Source organism: Mastigoproctus giganteus, chromosome 12 (assembly GCF_048544385.1).
Source record: "Mastigoproctus giganteus isolate SK-2022 chromosome 12, ASM4854438v1, whole genome shotgun sequence".
NCBI lineage: Eukaryota > Metazoa > Arthropoda > Arachnida > Uropygi > Thelyphonidae > Mastigoproctus > Mastigoproctus giganteus.
In genome coordinates this window covers 69,151,468-69,171,703 of record NC_143586.1, presented here as the reverse complement: position 1 = coordinate 69,171,703, position 20,236 = coordinate 69,151,468, and the positions used below count along the sequence as shown (strand labels likewise).

Sequence of the window (20,236 nt, the reverse complement as noted above, 5' to 3'; positions counted from 1 at the left end):
AGCAACTGATTATTACACTTGATGCAATTCCAAGCAATAACAAGATTATGGATAGAATCCAAGACATTCCAATTTGGATGCAAATTATTCCCTTTTTCTATGTTGCAGATCAAGTACCTTATCAGGCAGGCTCTATGTGGTCTCTCTTGAGGTTATAAATAATGCCTTGATCCAGTGGCTGCATAAAACTGGTGGTGTTGGGAGGTAAAAACAACAGCCGTATACAGGGTGTCTCAAAAATATTGGTACAAACGTTTAGGGTAGGTAGGTAACATCTAAAGGAATGTGAATCGCATAGGAACCCATAACTGGAAATGTCACGGGAAAGTAGTAGCAGAGGCACAAGAAGCAGAAATGACACAAGACAGTAATTAGTGGCAAACATTTATTTGACATAATATTAACAATGGAGTACGAGATAGATGCATTTCGTGATGTTACAACAGATGCTCGAAGGTTCCACCATGAGATGCGATGCATGCGTGACACCGACGCAGCATGAATTGGCGGACACGGTCAAACACACCTGGAGTTTCTTTGACAGAAGCATACAATGCAGATGAGTCTCACCACGAGATCCATTTCTGTCTCCACAGGCGATTCATATATGATAGATTTGAGGGCCCACCACGGAAAGAAATCAAGGCTCGATAAATCAGGTGAGCTTGGGAGCCAGGCAACGGGTCCACCATGGCCAATCCATCGACGCCCAAAACGCCTGTACAAATGGTCACGAACACACCTTCCATAATGGAGAGGCGCCCCATCGTGTTGAAACCAAACGTTGCGTCTCACATTTGCTGGAACATCGTCAAGTAACCCTGGTAGAACTTGTTCAAGAAAGATCCTATATTTAGCGGAGTTCGTGCGGGATGGTAAGAGGTATGGGCCGCCTAAGCAGTCACCGACCATACCTTCCCACACATTTATTGCGAAGCGATGTTGTGTCGTATGGGGGCACACACCACGTGGGTTGTCGTGAGCCCACACCCGAGCATTGTGCTGATTGAATAAGCCTTCCCGAGTGAAATAAGCCTCATCCGTGAACAAACCATAGGCTCGGAAATTCAAGTCGAACACTTTCTTGGAGAAACCACTGCGCAAAAGCCACACATGCAGGATGATCTTGGGGGAGCAGTAACTGAACCCGTTGGAGATGAAAGGTGTGTAAGGAATCGTCGTGCCAGACATGCTGTACACTGCAATGAGACACTCCTAAGGCAATGGCACATGTGCTGGTAGTAGGATTATTCTGGACAGCATTCAACACACATTCTTCCATGGCAGGAGTTCGCGCCAAACGTGGTCTGACCTCACTACTCCTGTTACCTCTAAATGACCCATAATCGCACAAATTTTGATGCACACACGCAAACAAATGGTGGTCCGGTACGCGTCTGTCTGGGAAGCGTTCTCCATAAATTCGTTGAGCGGTTCGTCCATTGCCCTCTGCTAATCCATACACTAGGTGCATGTCTGCCAGCTCACAGTTTATATATCGATGTATGCGCTTCGTGCGGCGACTACTGCTTGAATGAGTAAACCAGAAATTTTCTCTCGCACGCGAACTGATGAACAGCGCCGTGTACCGACTTACGGTGACGTTTCCAGTTATAGGTTCCTATGTGATTCACATTCCCTTTAGATGTTACCTACCTCCCCTAAACGTTTGTACCAATATTTCTGAGACACCCTGTATTTGTCAACTTAAGTATCTTGGCAGAATGTGCAGTACAACGATCTAGAATCACCAAAATGTTCCTTTTTTTCTGAAGCCATTCTTCTGCCCACTTTTGATAACCAAGACTGAAAAATTCTGTACAATGTGTGCATCTAATTTGCCAATATCAGATCCAGTTTTGCAAGAAAAAGCAGATTATCTAGCTCAGCAACATGGAATTAGTGACTTCAAATGCAGCAGTGGCTGGCACAAAGATTTAAAGACAGGAATAACTTAGTTTTGCAAAATGTGTACATCAAGTTTGGATTAGCATTAGCATTAGTAGAGGCATTTGATGCAAGAAAGCAAGCTTATGCAGCATCAGCCAAAAAAAAAAAAAAAAACCCCCCACTTCCACTTCACCCCTCTGTTCGTTCAAAATACCTGTCCAGCTGAGCCTTAAACTTATTTAGGCTATCAACCTCCACTACAAGGGATGGAAGTCTGTTCCACCAACCAACCACCCGGTGGCTAAAGGCAAATTTCCGCACGTCTATCCTACATCTGTCTTTCCTCAATTTGAATTTATGCCCTCTCAGGTGATTTTTCTGAGCTACTAGAGGAAGAATCCCATCAGCATTGAGCATGCTCAAACCATTCAAGGCTTTATACACCTCTATCAGATCACCTCGCTGGTGCCTAGTCTCCAGACACTGTAATTTGCAAAACTTAAGCCTTTCTTCGTAAGAGCACCACTTTGTTCCATTCACTAATCTTGTTGCCCTTCTCTGTACTCGTTCCAGCAGCTCTACATCCTTCTTGAAATGAGGCCTCCAGACCTGTATACAGTACCCTAGGTGTGGCCTGACCATTGTCCTATACAATGGAATAATCACCTCCTTATCCCTGATGGAAAAATTCCTGTATATCATTGACAATACTCCATGAGCTACTCTTGCAGCCCGTCTGCACTGCTCAGAGAACTTCATATCTGCCTGCACAACCACCCCCAAGTCCCTTTCATTCTCTACCACTGTCAGTGTAGTACCACAAAGTTGATATGTTGCTCTGGGGTTGCTGTTTCCCATGTGTAGTACTTTACATTTGTCAATGTTAAACTTCATTTGCCACCTCTCAGCCCATCTGCTCAACCTTTCCAGATCCTGTTGCAGCAGCATAGTGTCAGTAGTGTCCTTGACAACCCTGCCAACCTTTGTATTGTCTGCAAACTTGGACATTAAGCTTGATATACCATCATCAATATCATTTATAAATACAGAAAACAATAATGGACCCAACACTGAGCCCTGAGGGACTCCACTAATAACATTAGTCCACGATGAGCAGTGTCCATTGATTACCACTCTCTGTCTTCTCCCCCTCAACCACCCCTTTATCCATAGCAGCAATTTGCCTCCAATGTCACACTGCTCCAATTTGTGTAGCAGTCTTCCATGTGCAACAGTATCAAAAGCCTTTCTAAGATCCAAGTATATAATATCAAAGCTATTCCCTGCATCCAGTTCTTTTGTGACTGCATCATAGTATCCAATCAAATTGGTCAGGCAAGACTTCCCCTTAACAAAACCATGCTGTGTCCGAGCTATAACTGAAGTCTTGTCTAAATGATCCTGCAGTGCTTCTTTAACCAGTGCCTCCATTAATTTTCCTGGAACAGAAGTTAAACTCATAGGTCTATAATTACTTGTGTCAGCCTTTGATCCTCCTTTGTGAATTGGGGTCACATTTGCACATTTCCAGTCTATGGGTACCTCCCCTGAGTCCAAGGAAGCTCTCATAATTATGGCTAAGGGTTTGCTTACTTCCTTTGCTGCCTCCTTTAATATAACTGGAGAGATCCCATCCACCCCGGGTGCCTTTCTTGTGTTTATCTTCAACAGTTTCTCCTCCACTTTACTCCCAGTTATTTCAAGATTCTGTAGCTTACTGCTAGAGTTGAATACACCTCTGGCATTCCCCTCGCTGAATAACTCCTCATGTGTGAATGTCGATGCAAAATATCCATTTAGTTTGTTAGCTACCTGAGCAGGATCATCAACAGTAGACCCATCAATATCAAGTGGACCAATCTGATTCATCCCCTTCCTTCTAGAGTTTACATAAGTAAAGAACTCTTTGCTGTTTTTCTTTGCATCCCTTGCCAAGGATTTCTCATAATCTGCCTTCGTCTGCCTAACCTCCTTTGTAACTTGGTTGCATATCAACTTGTATCTATCATAGGCTTCTGTGTCGTGTTAATTTGTAAGTATCCCATGCATTTTTCTTCTCTGCCATATGCCTCATTAGTTCATCTGACATCCATTTTGGCCTAAACCTTGAACAATATTTCTTAGTTGGTATGTAAAGCCTAGTAGCTTCCAAGATAAGTTCTTTGACTGCTTCCCATTTTGAATTTGCTTTTGGTAACATCATCAGTTGGTCCCACTGTATAGAATTTAAATACTGTCTCAGTCCATCGTAGTCACCCTTACGGAAGCAATAACCCTTCCCTTTACCCCTAATGGTAGTTACCTCTTTGAGTAAATCCCACTTCAGCACACTGTGATCACTGCCACCTAGTGGTTCATTTATCTGCAGATTCTTAATGCATGAAGAATCACTGCTGATAATCAAATCAAGAGTATTACTCCATCTAGTTGCCTCCCAAACATGCTGATGTAGAAAACAATCATCCAATAAATCCACAAAAGCCCTGCTAGTGTGTGAGTGACCAGCCCCCAAATTCCAGTCAATATCTGGGAAATTAAAATCTGCCATTATAAGACTCTGATTTACTGGCCCACTCTATTTCCCTGTACAGTTTCTTATTATACTCATCAGAGTCATTAGGCCTATAGCACACTCCTACTCTCAATTTTGATCTCCCAATGCTTATGTCACACCAAACTGACTCAACACTGCACTGTCCAGCGATGTCGACTGGCTTCACTTCCTTGGTTTTTATGTGTTTCTTAACTAATAGCATAACCCCTCCCCCCTTCCTATCCTGTCTATCCTTTCTGTAGACGTTGTACTCCCCAAATTGCAGTTCTGCATCCCTTATATCTGTGTGACACCACGTCTCTGATATCCCAACAATATCTGCCTTTGATGTTTTGAGCAATACCTCAAATTCATCAAATTTATTTACTAAACTCCTAGCACTGGTATACAAGCAAGTATACCTGCACCTGTTTCTATTCTTAGCTATCCTAACACAACCCATGTGTTTACTTGTACCACAATGGCTCCCAGCAGTCTCTGAGATATCATACATCTTGTTTTTCAGGCTTCTCCTCATTCTAATACAAGCAGTGCAAGAATCTCTTTCACCTCTGCCAGTAGCTACTGTCAATCTATTGGTCTTTGTCTCCCCCCAAGCTAGCAGTTTTCCGACCCACCTAACACTGCCTCGATAGCATCAGCAAATATTCTTGCACCCTTTCTATTTAAGTGTATCCCATCCCTGTAGAAGCAATCTCTCCTGTTAACAAGTACAGTCCAGGCTGAAAAAAATTCTACCCCTTGAGCCTTGCACAATCTTTCCAGGGCTGAATTGATCGACAAGGCTCTCATCATATACTCCCTCCTATCGTGTCTGGGCAGAATTGCAGACACTTTCAAATTCAACCCTAATTCTCGGCTTTTGTTCAACAGTGACCTGTACTTGTTAAGTAATTCTGCCGGTCTCCTACTCTTAATATTATTAGTGCCAACGTGTACAACTATATCACCTTTTGTGCCCTTTAAAGATGATATTCACTCTACAACGTCATCAACCTTTGCCCCTGGCAGACATACCCTGGTCCTGTTCCACCTATCCTTTTTACAAAGCATGTTCCCCGTTTCCCTGACAATAGAGTCACCGACAACTACTAGTTCCTTTGGGACCAGCGCATTCTTCCTTGAGGGTTGTCTCTGTGTCACGTGATGCCCAAGTGCAAGCTCTGGCGTTGATGTGGGCAGCTGAGAGCTTGATGGGCCCTAAATTTAGTTTCTTCGAGGGCATCCATCCTGTCCTTCAAGCTCTCATATAGGCCCACAAGAACGCTGAGTTGTTGCCTGATATCAATACACTCCTTGCATCGCGCACACACAAAGACATCCCCCATGGCAGTATCATGTCCAGTACCCGATTGCTCTGCAAACATCAAGCAAACAGTGCATTTTATATGCACTGTATTAGTTGACAAAAAGGCTACAGACTAGCTGTGCACCTATCCTACAGACAGGCTGCACTTCTATTGGCCTCATAATCACAGGGAAGTTGGTTAATTTCTTAAAAACATCTTGGTTTGGAAAACTTACCAATCACAAGTGGGTTTTGTATTGCCATCTGAATTGCAGCATAACAAAACAGTGAGTCTTTGTTTACTTAATTTTCCACGATGACAAGACTTCCCTCGAACAGCAAATGTTTTGTTTGACAGCAAATTATAAAATAAACCTGTCTCATCAAGATTAAAAATATCCTTTGCCTTGTATTTTTCAAGAACGGATTGTACAGAGCACAGCCAGTCTGTAGCCTTTTCTTTGTCAACTAATCCAAACTTGATGTAAACATTTCACAAAACCAAGTTATTCCTGTCTTTAAATCTTTGTGCCAGCCACTGTTGCATTTGAAGTCACTAATTCCATGTTGCTGAGCTAGGTAATTTGCCTTTTCTTTCAAAATTGTACCTGATATTGGCAAATTAGATGCACACATTTGTTGGTTCCACTTGAAAAGTTTTGTTTCAAGCTCCTCTTGTTTTGCCCCATGAATTCACTTCCTGTTTTTTATCACTGTTCCAATGTCATGAACTTTTTTTTTTTTTTTTGGTTTTTCAGTATTGTAGATAAAGGGATATCGTATTCCTCTGCAATGTCCGTTTTACTTCATTCCATCCTATCAGCATTTTGTATAATTTTCAGTTTAATTCCGTCAGTTTATGTTTTGTCACCATAACACTGCTAGATGAGATTTAATATAAATAAACTTTAAATTAATTTAAAGACGAGTTCCAAAAAAGGCATCAGCTCAGATAAAATGGCACAAAAAATTTATTATACTGTACTGTATCAAAAGGCTCTTTGAACTGGAGTAACAATTGCAACTGACCTTAATCCCATGGAGAGTGAGAGAGGGTATGTAAACAACTTAGAAAAATTGTTTTTATTCTTTTGTTAATTTAACAGCTCATCCTTCACAATGATGTTTTTCAGTGTACCTACATTGTAGCTACCATAAAGGTTTTGTTTACACAAAAGTAAATTCTAACAAGTCAATGCCATCCTTGAGGAAGCGGAGAACCAGGTGGCCAAAAGGCAATAATCGGACAACTATGCCAAGATTTGTATCAAACATACAAAATAACAATATTTATTTCTCACAGGGTGAAAACAAATTTTGTAAGACATAACCAAATTTTGTAATAAACAAACATATTTACATTAAAAAACCTAACCTTTTTCAAGGGAATGGTATGTGCTTCATATAACAAGTACTTGTATAAACAGAGTTCGTATTAACGAGATTCTACTGTAATTTGATTTAGATAATAACAACTATAGTCTTTTTTTTTTAATTATAAAAATTCAAGTATTCTGAGGCTTTCTTTAACTCCATTTGGTGGTAATGGTATATCAACACCTACATTCAAGCTCTATCTGCCATACTCTATTTATAACTCTGTGTATATGTATGTGTATGTGTGTGCATATACAATAAACAGGAGGCTTGAGGTAGGAATTAGAAGCAAGGGGTTTATAACCTTCCTTTAGTCATTGCTCATTGAGTTTTGAAGGAAGAAAATATCCAGGTTGAAAATCCACATTAATGCATTGTGAACTTAAAAAAAAAAACTTATCTGCTAAAAGATCTAAATCTCACAAAAGTTTTCTAATTCATTTCATGAATATATGTCATTACAATCATAATCCTCAGTTGCCTCAATCACCATTCATGTTGTTTGTCCTAATCATTCAACTACAATTCCTTTCACTTCTAAGTTGGTAGTTGTGCATATTATTATTATTATTATTAATAGCCATATGGTGCAAGGAAGACTGAAACTTATGCTGCACCAGCCAAAAAAAAAAAAAATTCCCGAGTTACCCTGTGAGTGAGAGAGAGAGTCAGAAATAGAAGGGAATCACCAAGAAAGAGAAGAATGATGATATCCAGCTCAGGACCCTGGGTGTGCCAAGCTACTCACCAGATGTGAGCCCCTGGGGTTAAATGCCTGATCTGATATTCCTTATCAAAGAATTCTAATCTGGGGTCGACATTTTTATATCCTCTAGTTTAAAAATCTCCTCCCAAATTCATCTGTTGTTTTTATCATCTCTATACTTAATTCTCTCAAATTCATCTGGTGTTTGAAAGCTGAACCACCCTTTTTAACATTCTTTTGTTTAAAAAAGTAGTTCAGCTTTCTCTCTAACTCTACTATTAGTGAAGTAATTTTAATTTTTGATTTTAATGTTCATAACCCCAGATGAGTTCAACTTTCAAGATGCACAGACCCAGCTGGTAGAGACACTGATGCACTTGCTATTACTTATGACTACGCAACTTGTTCATTTACCTACAAGAATATCAGACAGTTCTAACACTATCAATATTTTATATGCCAACAACCCTTCAAAATACAAAGTTAATATATTAGTGATCTTCTAAGTACCCCTTAGATCATAACTTGGTGATGGTCACTTCGCAAATAAAGCCAGCCTCCCATGGCCATTCTCAGCCTCATGCCATTTGGCATTAAAAGAACATTAACAATCTACATGATTTCTTTTTGATTTGGTTGGACTACTGTTTTAAATCTTCTGATATTAATGTTTGCCCAGATTGTGTCAGTCATATTACTTTTGTAGGGATGAAATCGCTTATGCTCCAATCCCAAAACCCTTGTCCTCTTATGTGCTAAGGATATTCAAGTTAAGAACACAGCATCTTACAATTTTCCAGTCTCCAAATCTCCAGCTTCACTATCAGTCTTCAACAGAGATTAAAAGAGTTCCAAAAAGTTATTAATCAGTCCAAACTCAATTTTGAAAAGGCAACTAGTGGGAAACTTGCTCTTGTGAAAATGGTAATAGAGTCTTCTGGTCTCTGGCTAAAACTATTAGCAACAACTTCGGTCCATCCATACTTTCACCTCTAAAGATATTCTCATCTAAAGATAAAGCAGTGTGCTACTTATTAGCACACTACTTTTTCCTCTAACTCTGATGTTGACAATCTTAGTAAATCACCATCAACCATACCAAATGCATTCCATTCAATAACAACTATAGTCTTTAAACAAGATCAGGTTGGAAGAATCCTGAATAATCTCAATGATGAGAAGTTTTCTAGTCATTAGCTGTTTAATGACTTAACTGTTCATTATCTACGCTTCTGTTCTAAAACACCTGTGCTCCAGAGCTTGCTCCTATTATGTACCATCCAACTGCACTTAACTCTTTTGAAAGTGTTGAAGAACACCAACTGCACTTAACTCTTTTGAAAGTGTTGAAGAACACCAACTGCCAGTAACTCTTACACTACATTGATATGCATTCTGGAATTGTGTCTATCTTGGTATCTTGGCTTACTTATCTCTTGGTGGTAACTTGGCTTACTTATCTCTGAACAATTCAACGGAAAAGTTTTTGGTGAAATGAAGCAGTTGCTTTTGACATTTCAAAGGTTTATGATAATGTCTGGCATAAAGTTTACTAAGATTTTCTAAACGGTCTTCCAACTTATGGTCTGCGTTTTGCAATTGGGTGGCCAGTTTTCTCTCTGGCGACTCATTGCAAATGATGGCAGAGAGCTCTTCTAATTTCTCAATTAATGCCCCAAGGTTCTGTTCTTTTTTTCCCATTCTTTTTCTCTTGTATATTAATGACCTTCCAATGACTAGAAACAATGATGAGAGTTGTGCTAATTATAGCACAATACATTCCACCTTCCACGTTTAAGAATTCTTTCTCTGAGCAAAAAAGCTTCAACTTTCTGAATATCCACCACCAATTGCTTAAACATAGGTAATTCTTCAATGGGGTAAAGGAAACATAATTAACTTCAATCCTCCTAACACTCAAGATAGTTGTCGTATTTCTCACAAAAAAAAAAAAAAAAAAAAAGTCAGTTGCACCTATACTCATCTTTGGTCATTTGGATTTTAACACAAAGTCACATTTTTATTGGGAATAACCACAATTTTTGGGGTTAATAAAGGTAACAATCAGGGAATAACCCCGATTTTACTTTTATTGGCATAAGCATATGTTTATTAATATAACAAATATTGCTTCCTCTACATTAAAAAAACTAAGCTTCCTTTTCTAGAAGCCTGACAAAAGGTTTTGAGACGACCTCATCCCAGATGTGGGGACAGTATTCCATGGCAGATTTATACAGAAGTCAATAACTGTTTAGAAGGAAAATCAATTTTTTTTTATGCAGTGAAAACAAAACTGTGATGTTTTATGCTGAGAAAGAGAGATAAGAGGTCCGGGTAACCCCTAGTGATAATATATAATCTTCTCTATATGTATGAATGTCTCTTGAGTGCACAATAATGAGCACTGAATAGAGTCTCTTTTTTTGTGTGTGTGTGTGAGAAATAAAACAGGACTGAGTTGAGTGAAATTAACTAAGTTTCCTTTGCCCCAATGAAAAATCCTGGAGATCAGAATCAGCATTTAAAGAATCAGAGGTGGATATTTGAAAAGTTGCAGTTGTTTATACAGAGCAAGGTTTCTCAAACTGGAAGACAGAATGCAGTGTATATCATTAGCAAGCCTATGGATTGGATTACCAGTCAGTGCAAGATGTTTATTAATATAACAAGAGGAAAAGAGAGATATAAAGATCTATGAACTTTGGGGAATACCAGCATTAGTCAAGAATTAGAAGCCATCTGCTATCATCATTGCTGAGGATGCCAGATGGCCTCTAACTTCTTTTTACAGATCATCACCCAACTGCAAAAGAAAAACAGAAGGCAGATCACATGATTGAATCTTGTTTAGAAATCCAAACATAATAAAAAAAAAAATTTTCGAAATGTCAAGAGAGCTGCTTTGGTTTCATCAAACATTTCCACTGTTTTGTCCAAAGATGAGTAACACATAAGCCACTATATTACCAGTGGCAGATTTAGATGGAACATTGATGGAACCCACGTTTGCTATCACTGATCAGGTAAAAGGTTTTGAAATAGCATAAGAGTTGGCAGTTGATGGATTTCTCCATTATTTTAGAAAGAGTAGAGGTTAGTACAATGGAACAATAATTGGAAGGAAGGAATCTGTTACCTGTTTTAGAAACTGGCTGGATATGAGCAAATTTCCATGCAGAAGGAAAAACACCAGTAGAATAAGAGCACAAAAAGAACACAAAACAGGTAAGCTCTGGAGTACAAGCGTTTCAGAACAATTAGAGAAATGCCAGCAAGAATTAGAAACTTCTTGCCATCAAGACTGTTCTAATATCCTTCTATCAAAAAACCAAAGAAGAGGCAGAACCGGGTCCAGGTCTAGCATTAGCATTAGCATTAGCATTAGCAGAGGCATATGATGCAAGAAAGCAAGCTTATTCAGCATCAGCCAAAAAAAAAAAAAAAAAAAAAACCCACTCCCATTTCACCCCTCCGTTCGTTCGAAATACCTGTCCAGTTGAGCTTTAAATTTGTTTAGGCTATCAACTTCAACAACAAGTGATGGAAGTCGGTTCCACCAACCAACCACCCTCTGGCCAAAGGCAAATTTCCGCACATCTATCCGACATCCGTCCTTCCTCAATTTGAATTTATGCCCTCTGAGGTGATTATTCTGAGAAAGATGAAGATTCCCATTGGCATTGAGCATGCTCAAACCATTCAAAGCCTTATACACCTCTATCAGATCACCTCGCCGGTGCCTAGTCTCCAAACTCTGTAATTTGCAAAACTTAAGCCTTTCTTCGTAAGAGCAACCCTTTGTTCCATTTACTAATCTTGTTGCCCTTCTCTGTACCCGTTCCAGCAGCTCTACATCCTTCTTGAAATGAGGCCTCCAGACCTGTATACAGTACTCAAGATGTGGCCTTACCATTGCCTTATATAAGGGAATAATCACCTCCTTATCCCTGCTAGAAAAATTCCTGTATATCATTGACAAGACACCATGAGCTACTCTTGCAGCTCGTCTGCACTGCTCAGAGAACTTCATATCTGCCTGCACAATTACCCCCAGGTCCTTTTCATTCTCCACCACTGTCAGTGTAGTACCGCAGAGTTGATACGTTGCTCTGGGGTTACTGTTTCCCATATGCAGCACTTTACATTTGTCATTGTTAAACCTCATTTGCCACCTCTCAGCCCATCTGTTCAACCTTTCCAGATCCTGTTGCAGCAGCATAGCGTCAGTATTGTCCTTAACGACCCTGCCAACCTTTGTATCATCTGCAAACTTGGACATTAAACTTGATATCCCATCATCAATATCATTCATAAACACCGAAAACAACAACGGACCCAACACTGAACCCTGAGGAACTCCACTAATAACATTAGTCCATGTTGAGCAGTGTCCATTGATTACCACTCTCTGTCTTCTGCCACTCAACCATCCCCTTATCCATAGCAGCAATTTGCCTCCAATGCCACACTGCTCCAATTTGTGCAGCAGTCTTCCATGTGCAACAGTATCAAAAGCCTTTCTAAGATCCAAATATATAATATCAAAGTTATTCCCTGCATCCAGTTCTTTTGTGACTACATCATAGTATCCAATCAAATTGGTCAGGCAAGACCTGCCCTTAACAAAACCATGCTGCGTCTGAGCTATAACTGAATTCTTGTCTAGATGATCCTGCAATGCTTCTTTAACCAGTGCCTCCATTAATTTACCTGGAACAGAACAGAAGCTCTGGAGTACAAGCGTTTCAGAACAATTAGAGAAATGCCAGCAAGAATTAGAAACTTCTTGCCATCAAGACTGTTCTAATATCCTTCTATCAAAAAACCAAAGAAGAGGCAGAACCGGGTCCAGGTCTATCAGTGCCCCATGCAAGATTTTTTGATGTGCCCTCTCCAACTTCCTATTCAGAAGATTACGACTTGAGATTTACAACAAATCAGTGAATTTGTGGGGCATTTTGCATCCCCTAAATTTTTGGCACCCTGTGCGGCCACACCGCTCAACTGCCCCTGAAGCTAGCCGTGAAGAGTGGAATATATTTGCCCTGGTAAGAGGCTATTTAAAGAGATCATCAATGCAGAGTCAGATGCCAATAAGTCAGTTTTATCTTTAGTATGAGGATGCAACAGAAACATCAGAAAAAGTTAAAAATTCAGTTTGAACTGATTAATAACGTTTTATAACTTATGCCACCTTTAGTACTGGCTGAAAATTGAGCTGAAGATTTGGATACAGGCCAATCGTGATGTTCTTATTGTGTTTGGAAGAACAAGAGCACGACAGCAGTCGTGCAAGACCTGATAAGTGCTCTTTTGAAAATATCTGTTTCAAATTAATAGTTATTTAATGATTAAAAATCTTATTTTTTTTTTCTACCTTCCTAAATGTAATCAAATTCTTATTTCAGATGTTTTGTAAGTTAAAAAGTTATTGTAAGTTTTGTAAAAAAGTTTTGTAAGGTATTGCTTACTTGGAATTATAAATGCAAAGAACCTGTGAGGTGCCGAACAACTATTTACTTCTCTTTAAGCTTATGTTAGTTTCGTTTTCAGCATCTCACAAACAACATAATTTTGTGCACATGTATTTTGAAATTGGCATGTCGGCTGACACTGGTCGAGGTGACTGCTATGGAAAGTAGTTTCCCTTAGTTTCGTGTTTAATTGTTGTACAAAATATGTTTTTTTCCCAATTATTATTATTGATGTAAAAGAGTTTCTTGCTCCAATTATTTTTATAACTTATCTGTTTATTCCTTTATTTATTTGATAAAGTAAATTAATGTATGTAACGTAAATTTCAAATTTTGCTCTCTTAACAATTCTCTGAATGGGAAAACAGAAGAATCTATTCTATTAATTTCACATTTATATTTTGATTTTATAATCTTTATAATAAAAACCTTGATTTTTATTTTCAGCAGAATAGTTTTTTTTTTAAACATGTGACATGTACATGGCATGTTTTAAAATTTGTATTGAAAATTAAAAAATACACAAAATAACCTTTGAAATCCATTAAGAAAGAAGAAATATTAGTATCACTAAAAGAATTTAAAAAAAAAAAAAAAAAGAAAACACCAAACACTTTTCTAGATATAAAAAAGAACTATGAGCCTACCAGGTGTCAGGCAATTGTCCCTTCAACTTCTTAAGGTGCAAACACTGCCAGGTTAAGCTTACCACATTTATAGGAAAAAAGGCAAAGGAAGACAAGAGGAGATTTTAGTATAATGAGGATAAAGACTTTGTCCCTACAAAACTCATATAATACCAAATGACACAAAGTTAAGAACAGCCACAGGAAAAGAGGCATTGCTGAAGAAGATATTCTCACCAAACTGGGATCCAAGACACCTGGAAAACCACTAACAATAACTGTGTACTTTGAAGGCTTGTTTGTGAGAAGTGTTTCTGGTGTTCTAGCAGGTAAATGGACTGGTAGCATAGAGTCATTAACAATTAAAAAAAAAAAAAAAAGGCTGAGCATCTCAACTGGATGGATCCACGAAACTAGAGCCAACAGGGCTAGCCAGGTGGGTAAAGTGCCTGCCTGGCAAACCAAAGGTCACGGGTTCGAATCCCACCTCAGGCTTGGATCAGAGTAAATGCAAAAACTTTGGGAGGTGCATTATGGCCATAGAAGCCGATGCACCAACAACTAACAAAAAAAAAAAAAAAAAAAAAGGAATGAAACTAGAAAACTGACTGGAGTTGAGAACATTAAAATTTCTAATGTGATGTTATTTTGGTTTTTAGGAGCATTAGCAACTAAGGCCATAATGCTCCAGAAATATGCGGTGGTCATTGCCTGACCTTTCCGTATCTTCCGTATTTGGTGGTGACGGGCTCGAACCCTAGTATAATCAAGAAGCATGTGCTACGCACTGCTGCTCCTTCCCACCTGGCTACGGAGGCACCTAAAATTTCTAAAGGAAAATTAATTTACAGTTAGGACAATGAGAAAGTTTCATATACAGAAAGTCAAAGATCTGTTGTTATTTAGTCACATTAACCACTAAGGTCATATTGTGCTGTTGTTTAAAACAGGTAAGAAAATCTTTGGCCATAATTATGAGAGCATCCTTGGATTCAGGGGAAGTTCAGATGGACTGGTGATGTGCAAATGTCTCCCCAGTTCACAAAGGGATCAAAATGTGAAATGAGTAATTACAGACCTATAAGCTTGACTTCTTAAACAAGTAATGCAAGTCCATCTCGACTGAAAAGCAGTTATATGGCAGTCAGAGCATGGATTTATTAAGGGTGATGCAATAACAAAGGAACTGGATGGACAAATTATTTTGATATTATATACTTAGTTTTTCAAAAAAGTTTTTGATACTATTCTATATGAAAGAATGCTATAAAAATTGTTGTTGTTTGGCTTTTAGGAGTATTAGCATATTGCCATATTGCTCCGGGGATATGCAGTGGTCATTCCCTGACCTTTCCGCATCCTCCGTATTTGGTGGTCACGGGCTCGAACCCCGGTCTAATAAAGAAGTGTGTGCTACGCACTGCTGCTCCTGCCCACCTGGCTACGGAGGTGTCCTATACAAATTAGAGCAGTATAGCATCAGGGACAAATCATTGCTAGAAATAAAGGAATGGTTGAGTGGGAAATGACAAGAGTAGTTATCAATGGGTGCTATTCTTCGTGGACAAATGTTATTATAGTCTCCCAGGGTTCATTGGTGGGCCACTTACTGTTTTCTGTATTTATTAATGATTAAGCAAACAAGATTTCTACTATAAGTTTACATGATACAAAGGTTAGCAAGGTGGTTAACCTTCTGTCATCTACACACTTGATTTAACAGATACATTTACATGACATCTGTGATATGCCGTTTTGTTTTAATTTAAAAAAATTAATAATTAGGTTTTTTTACTGAATTTAAAACAATGATCTATTAATTATGACTTGCTAAATCCAATTAAAAAATATCAAATGAAAATAAACAAGGGAAACCAATAATAATAATAAAGGTTTTGATCATATTTTTTATGAATTTTCAGTGGTCACTGATTTTCCCCAAGACTGAAACCCTTTTTGCAGGTGTTATTACAGGTTCTAGAGGTGGCATGTGAATGTCTGTGTCAACTATTTGTGTTTAGCCAGTGAAATCAAATTTCCACAAGATTAGACACTTGTCACTGGCATCTCACAGATGCCATATGGGAATAGGAAATGTCTAGAATAAAGGTAGATGCTTTTGCTCACCTGGTGTCTGTGAGATGCCATACAAAAAATAAATAGCTTGTAATTCATAGAATATTGAAATGAAAACAGAAAATACTATATAACCAGCAAGAGAATATTGGTGGAAAAGGGTACACAGGATTGATTTCATTTACAAGTAAAAATAAAAAAATAAAATAAAAAAAATCAGAAAAGTTTTAAAAAGTCTAACGTCTGTCAGATGCCATACTAGCAATGGAAGGTTAATCCTGAGCAGGTGGGTCAGTGAGAACCCCCCCCCAGACACATTTCAGAAATTTCATGATCTTCATCTGTTCTGTCCATTGGCTGAAGCACCTAATAACTGTTTTTGAAAATATTTTCTTTAATTTCTCCACTGAAAATTACAGAAACCTCCGTTAATAATCAGACAATAAGAAAAAATTCAGGAATTAAGTTAAACCTAATTACCAGCACTTTTTGAGTGACATCTGTCATAAAATATTGATAGCAAGCTGGCTTTACTGACATGTGCTTTCCTCAAATTGGTAATGTTTTCTGGCTGTAATTATTGAAGTGTCATCTAGAATCAAACTGTTGTTCAGCATGCTTCACATTTCAGCAGGTATTCCTGTTACTGACAGGCTGGTATCCAACCGCATGCAGGTTTTTCAATTAGAATTTCATTTGCCAACAAGTCTTAATTATTGAAGGCAGTAATTATTGAAGTATCATCCAGAATCAAACTTTTGTTCAGCATGCTTCATATTTCAGCAGGTATTCCTGTTACTGACAGGCTGGTATCCAACTGCATGCAGGTTTTTCAATTAGCATTTCATTTGCCAACAAGTCTTAAGGAAACTAATTTCAAAAATTTAATTAAAACTATATGTTTTTATTATAAAATACAGACTTTTCACAGTTGCATAAAGGTGGTATAAAAAATGAATAATTTTGAATTATTTTTTGCTGATTTTTTAAATGTACACGTGCAGGGTTGAAGTGACCCTGAATGCCTGAAATAAGAATAATCCTTTTCACAACTTCTGACTGGTTGATGTTAGCAATCAGGGTATGCTATTGCAACAAGATCTAGTAAAATTAGGAAGATAGGCTGAGAAATGGGAAATTACAGTTGCACACTGACAAATACAAGGCACAGCATAATGGCATTAATAATCCTTAAATAATACACCAATTGTACCACACTAAAGGTGATGAAAAACGAAAGAGACCTAGTGATAACTGTACATTCTGACATGAAGTTCTCTGAGCAGTGCAAAACAGGCTGTTAGGGCACCTCACTCAATGATATACAGGAATTTTGCATGCAAGGTCAAAAAAGTGATTATTACATTGCAAATCAATGGTTAGGCTGCATCTTGAATAACACATACAGGTCTGTAAACCTTATTTTAAGAAGGGTGTAGAACTGTTGGAATGGGTGCAAGATTAGTCAAGGACACAAAAGGTTATTCTTACCCTGAAAGACTCCACTTTTCTAAACTGCAATGCTTGGAAAATAGGCACCTGTGAGATATGATTGAAGTGCTTAAGTTTTAAATGGAATGAGTAAACTAAGTGCTGATGGTATCCTTACTCTTTCTCAGACAACACACTTAAAGAGGCATAAGTTTAAATTGCGGAAAGATGGTTGCAGGATGAATGTGCAGAAATTTGCTTTCAGCCAGGGGATAGTTGATTGTTGGAACAAACTTTCATCTGATGGGTAATTTGAATAAATATTAATATTACTAATAAATAGCAATACTTTACTTTTGGAAGTGGCTGTCAAAGTGATGAAAGTGCAAAACTGGTTCCAAGTGAGAAAATTAATATAATAACACATTAAAATCGTTTTCTTTTCTGCAGGCTGTAACAGGAAGACAAGAATGGTAATAAGAAATGGAACACAGCAAAGAGTTTACAACTATGATGAATTTGAACTAGTTCATTGCTTTCATTTGTTCTCACTAAATTACAAATGAGAAGTAACGAAAGCAGTGAACCAGTTTGAATCTACTATGAGAATTTGAATACACAGCATATATAACTCTGTACTTTTCTGCTGGCTACTTGGCAAGAGTCAAGTTGTATCATGTTCTCTTCTATCATATATCTCTACAGTTGTTTGGTTTTTAGGAGCATTAGCAACTAAGGCCATATTGCTCCGGGAATATGCGGTGGTCATTCCCTTGACCTTTCCGCATCCTCCGTTTTTGGTGGTGACGGGCTCAAACCCCGGTCTAATCAAAAAGCGTGTGGTACGCACTGCTACTCCTTCCCACCTGGCTACGGAGGCACCTATCTCTACAGTAAATATTTCCATAGGATCCTATAGTATCTGTTTCATCACATTACGATGAAAAAGTTACATCAAAAATTTGATGACGTACCAGTTAAAAATAATATAAGATGCTTTTGAGGTAACTCCATCACATCAAAATTACCATTACTTTGACATGTTAAAAAAAATAATAATAGTATTCACCATATAGTGCAAGGAAGCCACAGGCTTTGCTAGGAAATTAAGAAACTACAATTTATATGCTTCCCTCTTGACACAGGTAACTATCCAGTTGACCTTTGAACTTATTCAAACTGTCAACCTCAACTACCTGCAAGGGAAACAAAAATAGAAAAATACACCAGAAACAAACAAACAAAAAAAAAAAAAAAAACTAATGGATTCTGCAGAATAACAAAGTACAAAAGCAATGCATATGATAGGCTGCAAATAACCACAACCTTCCTGCTAAAAAAAAAATATAATGTGTATATTCCAGTATACCACATTTGAGTAAAATGGAATGACAAATAAATGAAAAAAAATTGAAAATGACTACTGAAAAAAAATTTCAACCTTAGAATCAAAACGAAATTAAATGACTGCATGAGTCTGAGCAGCGAGTTAAAAAAAAAAAAGTTTTAAAAACAGGAGGTAATGATGTACAACTACATTCTCTGAAACCGAAAGAAATGGCTATTATTTTGCACAGCTCATCCTAAAGCGTATATTGTCATTATTGCAATGTAAAATAATGTTAAGTTTTATTTACTATGAAAGAAGGAAAACCAAAGTATTAATATAATTTGGTTTTCTTTGATTTAATACAGATTCCACAGGAAGTCGACCTATACCAAAATCCTCCAATTTCAACCAGATAATGAATTTTCAAAGAAAATCCATCATTTCTATAGTGCGATCATGAACTTTATTAAAATCCAGTCCCTTTAGATCATTAATACAAAATAATAAATGCATTTATAATATGTTATTACAACATGAACTGCCACGAAAATTTCTTTTACTGCAGAATTTTACTATATAGCAGAGGCTAAATCGATTAAACTACCCCAGTGTTTATTATCAGAGCCTCTCCATCAAACTCATCCGTTAACTTCAATCACGAAGATAGGGGATTTTGTTAGGCACGCCTCCTGCGGTCTCGCGTTTATAATGTTGATATTACACTGTACACGTACTATTCGAGGCGCCTTGCCTCGATTTAGCAATAACCCCCCAAAGCACAGGTACAGAACCCGTCAATGATGCGCTTACCTCGGCGGTTGAATGGGCGAACGCGGACAGCAACTTTAACCTTATCGGACGTCATTTTGGATCACAATTGATTAATACACCGATTCACAAACAACAATGAGAAGATGGGAATCAATATTGTGAATAATGATAATAATCGAAGGAGTCAAGCCATGGCAGACACATAATCACAAACACACACATATAGCGGATTCAGCATAAAACAGAATCGCATGACGCCATATTCTGGACACCTACACAAGATCATGACGTAAGAAACATTGGAACAGCTGGAAAATGCGGTACAGCCGAGGGTAGACGGAAAATTCCCGCATAGAAAAATTGTAATACTAATCTGCTGCCATCTACCATTATAAATATGAACTAATATTCTTTTATTATTGCAGTATTTAATTGTTTGGATTTACAATAGCAGTTCCGAAATCCCAACGCCACTTTAAAATAACCATATCAAATATTTTAAGTTATAGGACGTTTACATTGTAGTAAACACTCACGAGTAGCACAGTCGATAGAATTATCATCCACATACTGAATAAAAAAGACCTGAGTTCAAATCCCGTCGATGACGTTAAGAATTTTTATCAGTCTTTTCCACATGTGGCTGAGTTAATTGGTCTCAAATATTAAAGGTAACATGGCTTTTTCTTCAGCAAACTTTGGTGTTTTGT

At 37.9% G+C, this 20,236-nt stretch overlaps 1 protein-coding gene across 1 annotated transcript in view; it reads right to left on the bottom strand.

Annotated features, from left to right (window-relative positions):
• Khc-73 (Kinesin heavy chain 73) overlaps positions 1 to 19,797 on the bottom strand; it is a 959,680-nt gene extending 939,883 nt beyond the window's left edge. The window contains exon 1 of the mRNA XM_090386270.1: positions 19,566 to 19,797. Coding sequence (XP_090242396.1) covers positions 19,566 to 19,620 — 55 coding nt within the window. The 5' untranslated portion in view covers positions 19,621 to 19,797. The remainder of the gene's footprint in view (positions 1 to 19,565) is intronic.
• Positions 19,798 to 20,236: the final 439 nt, after the last annotated feature.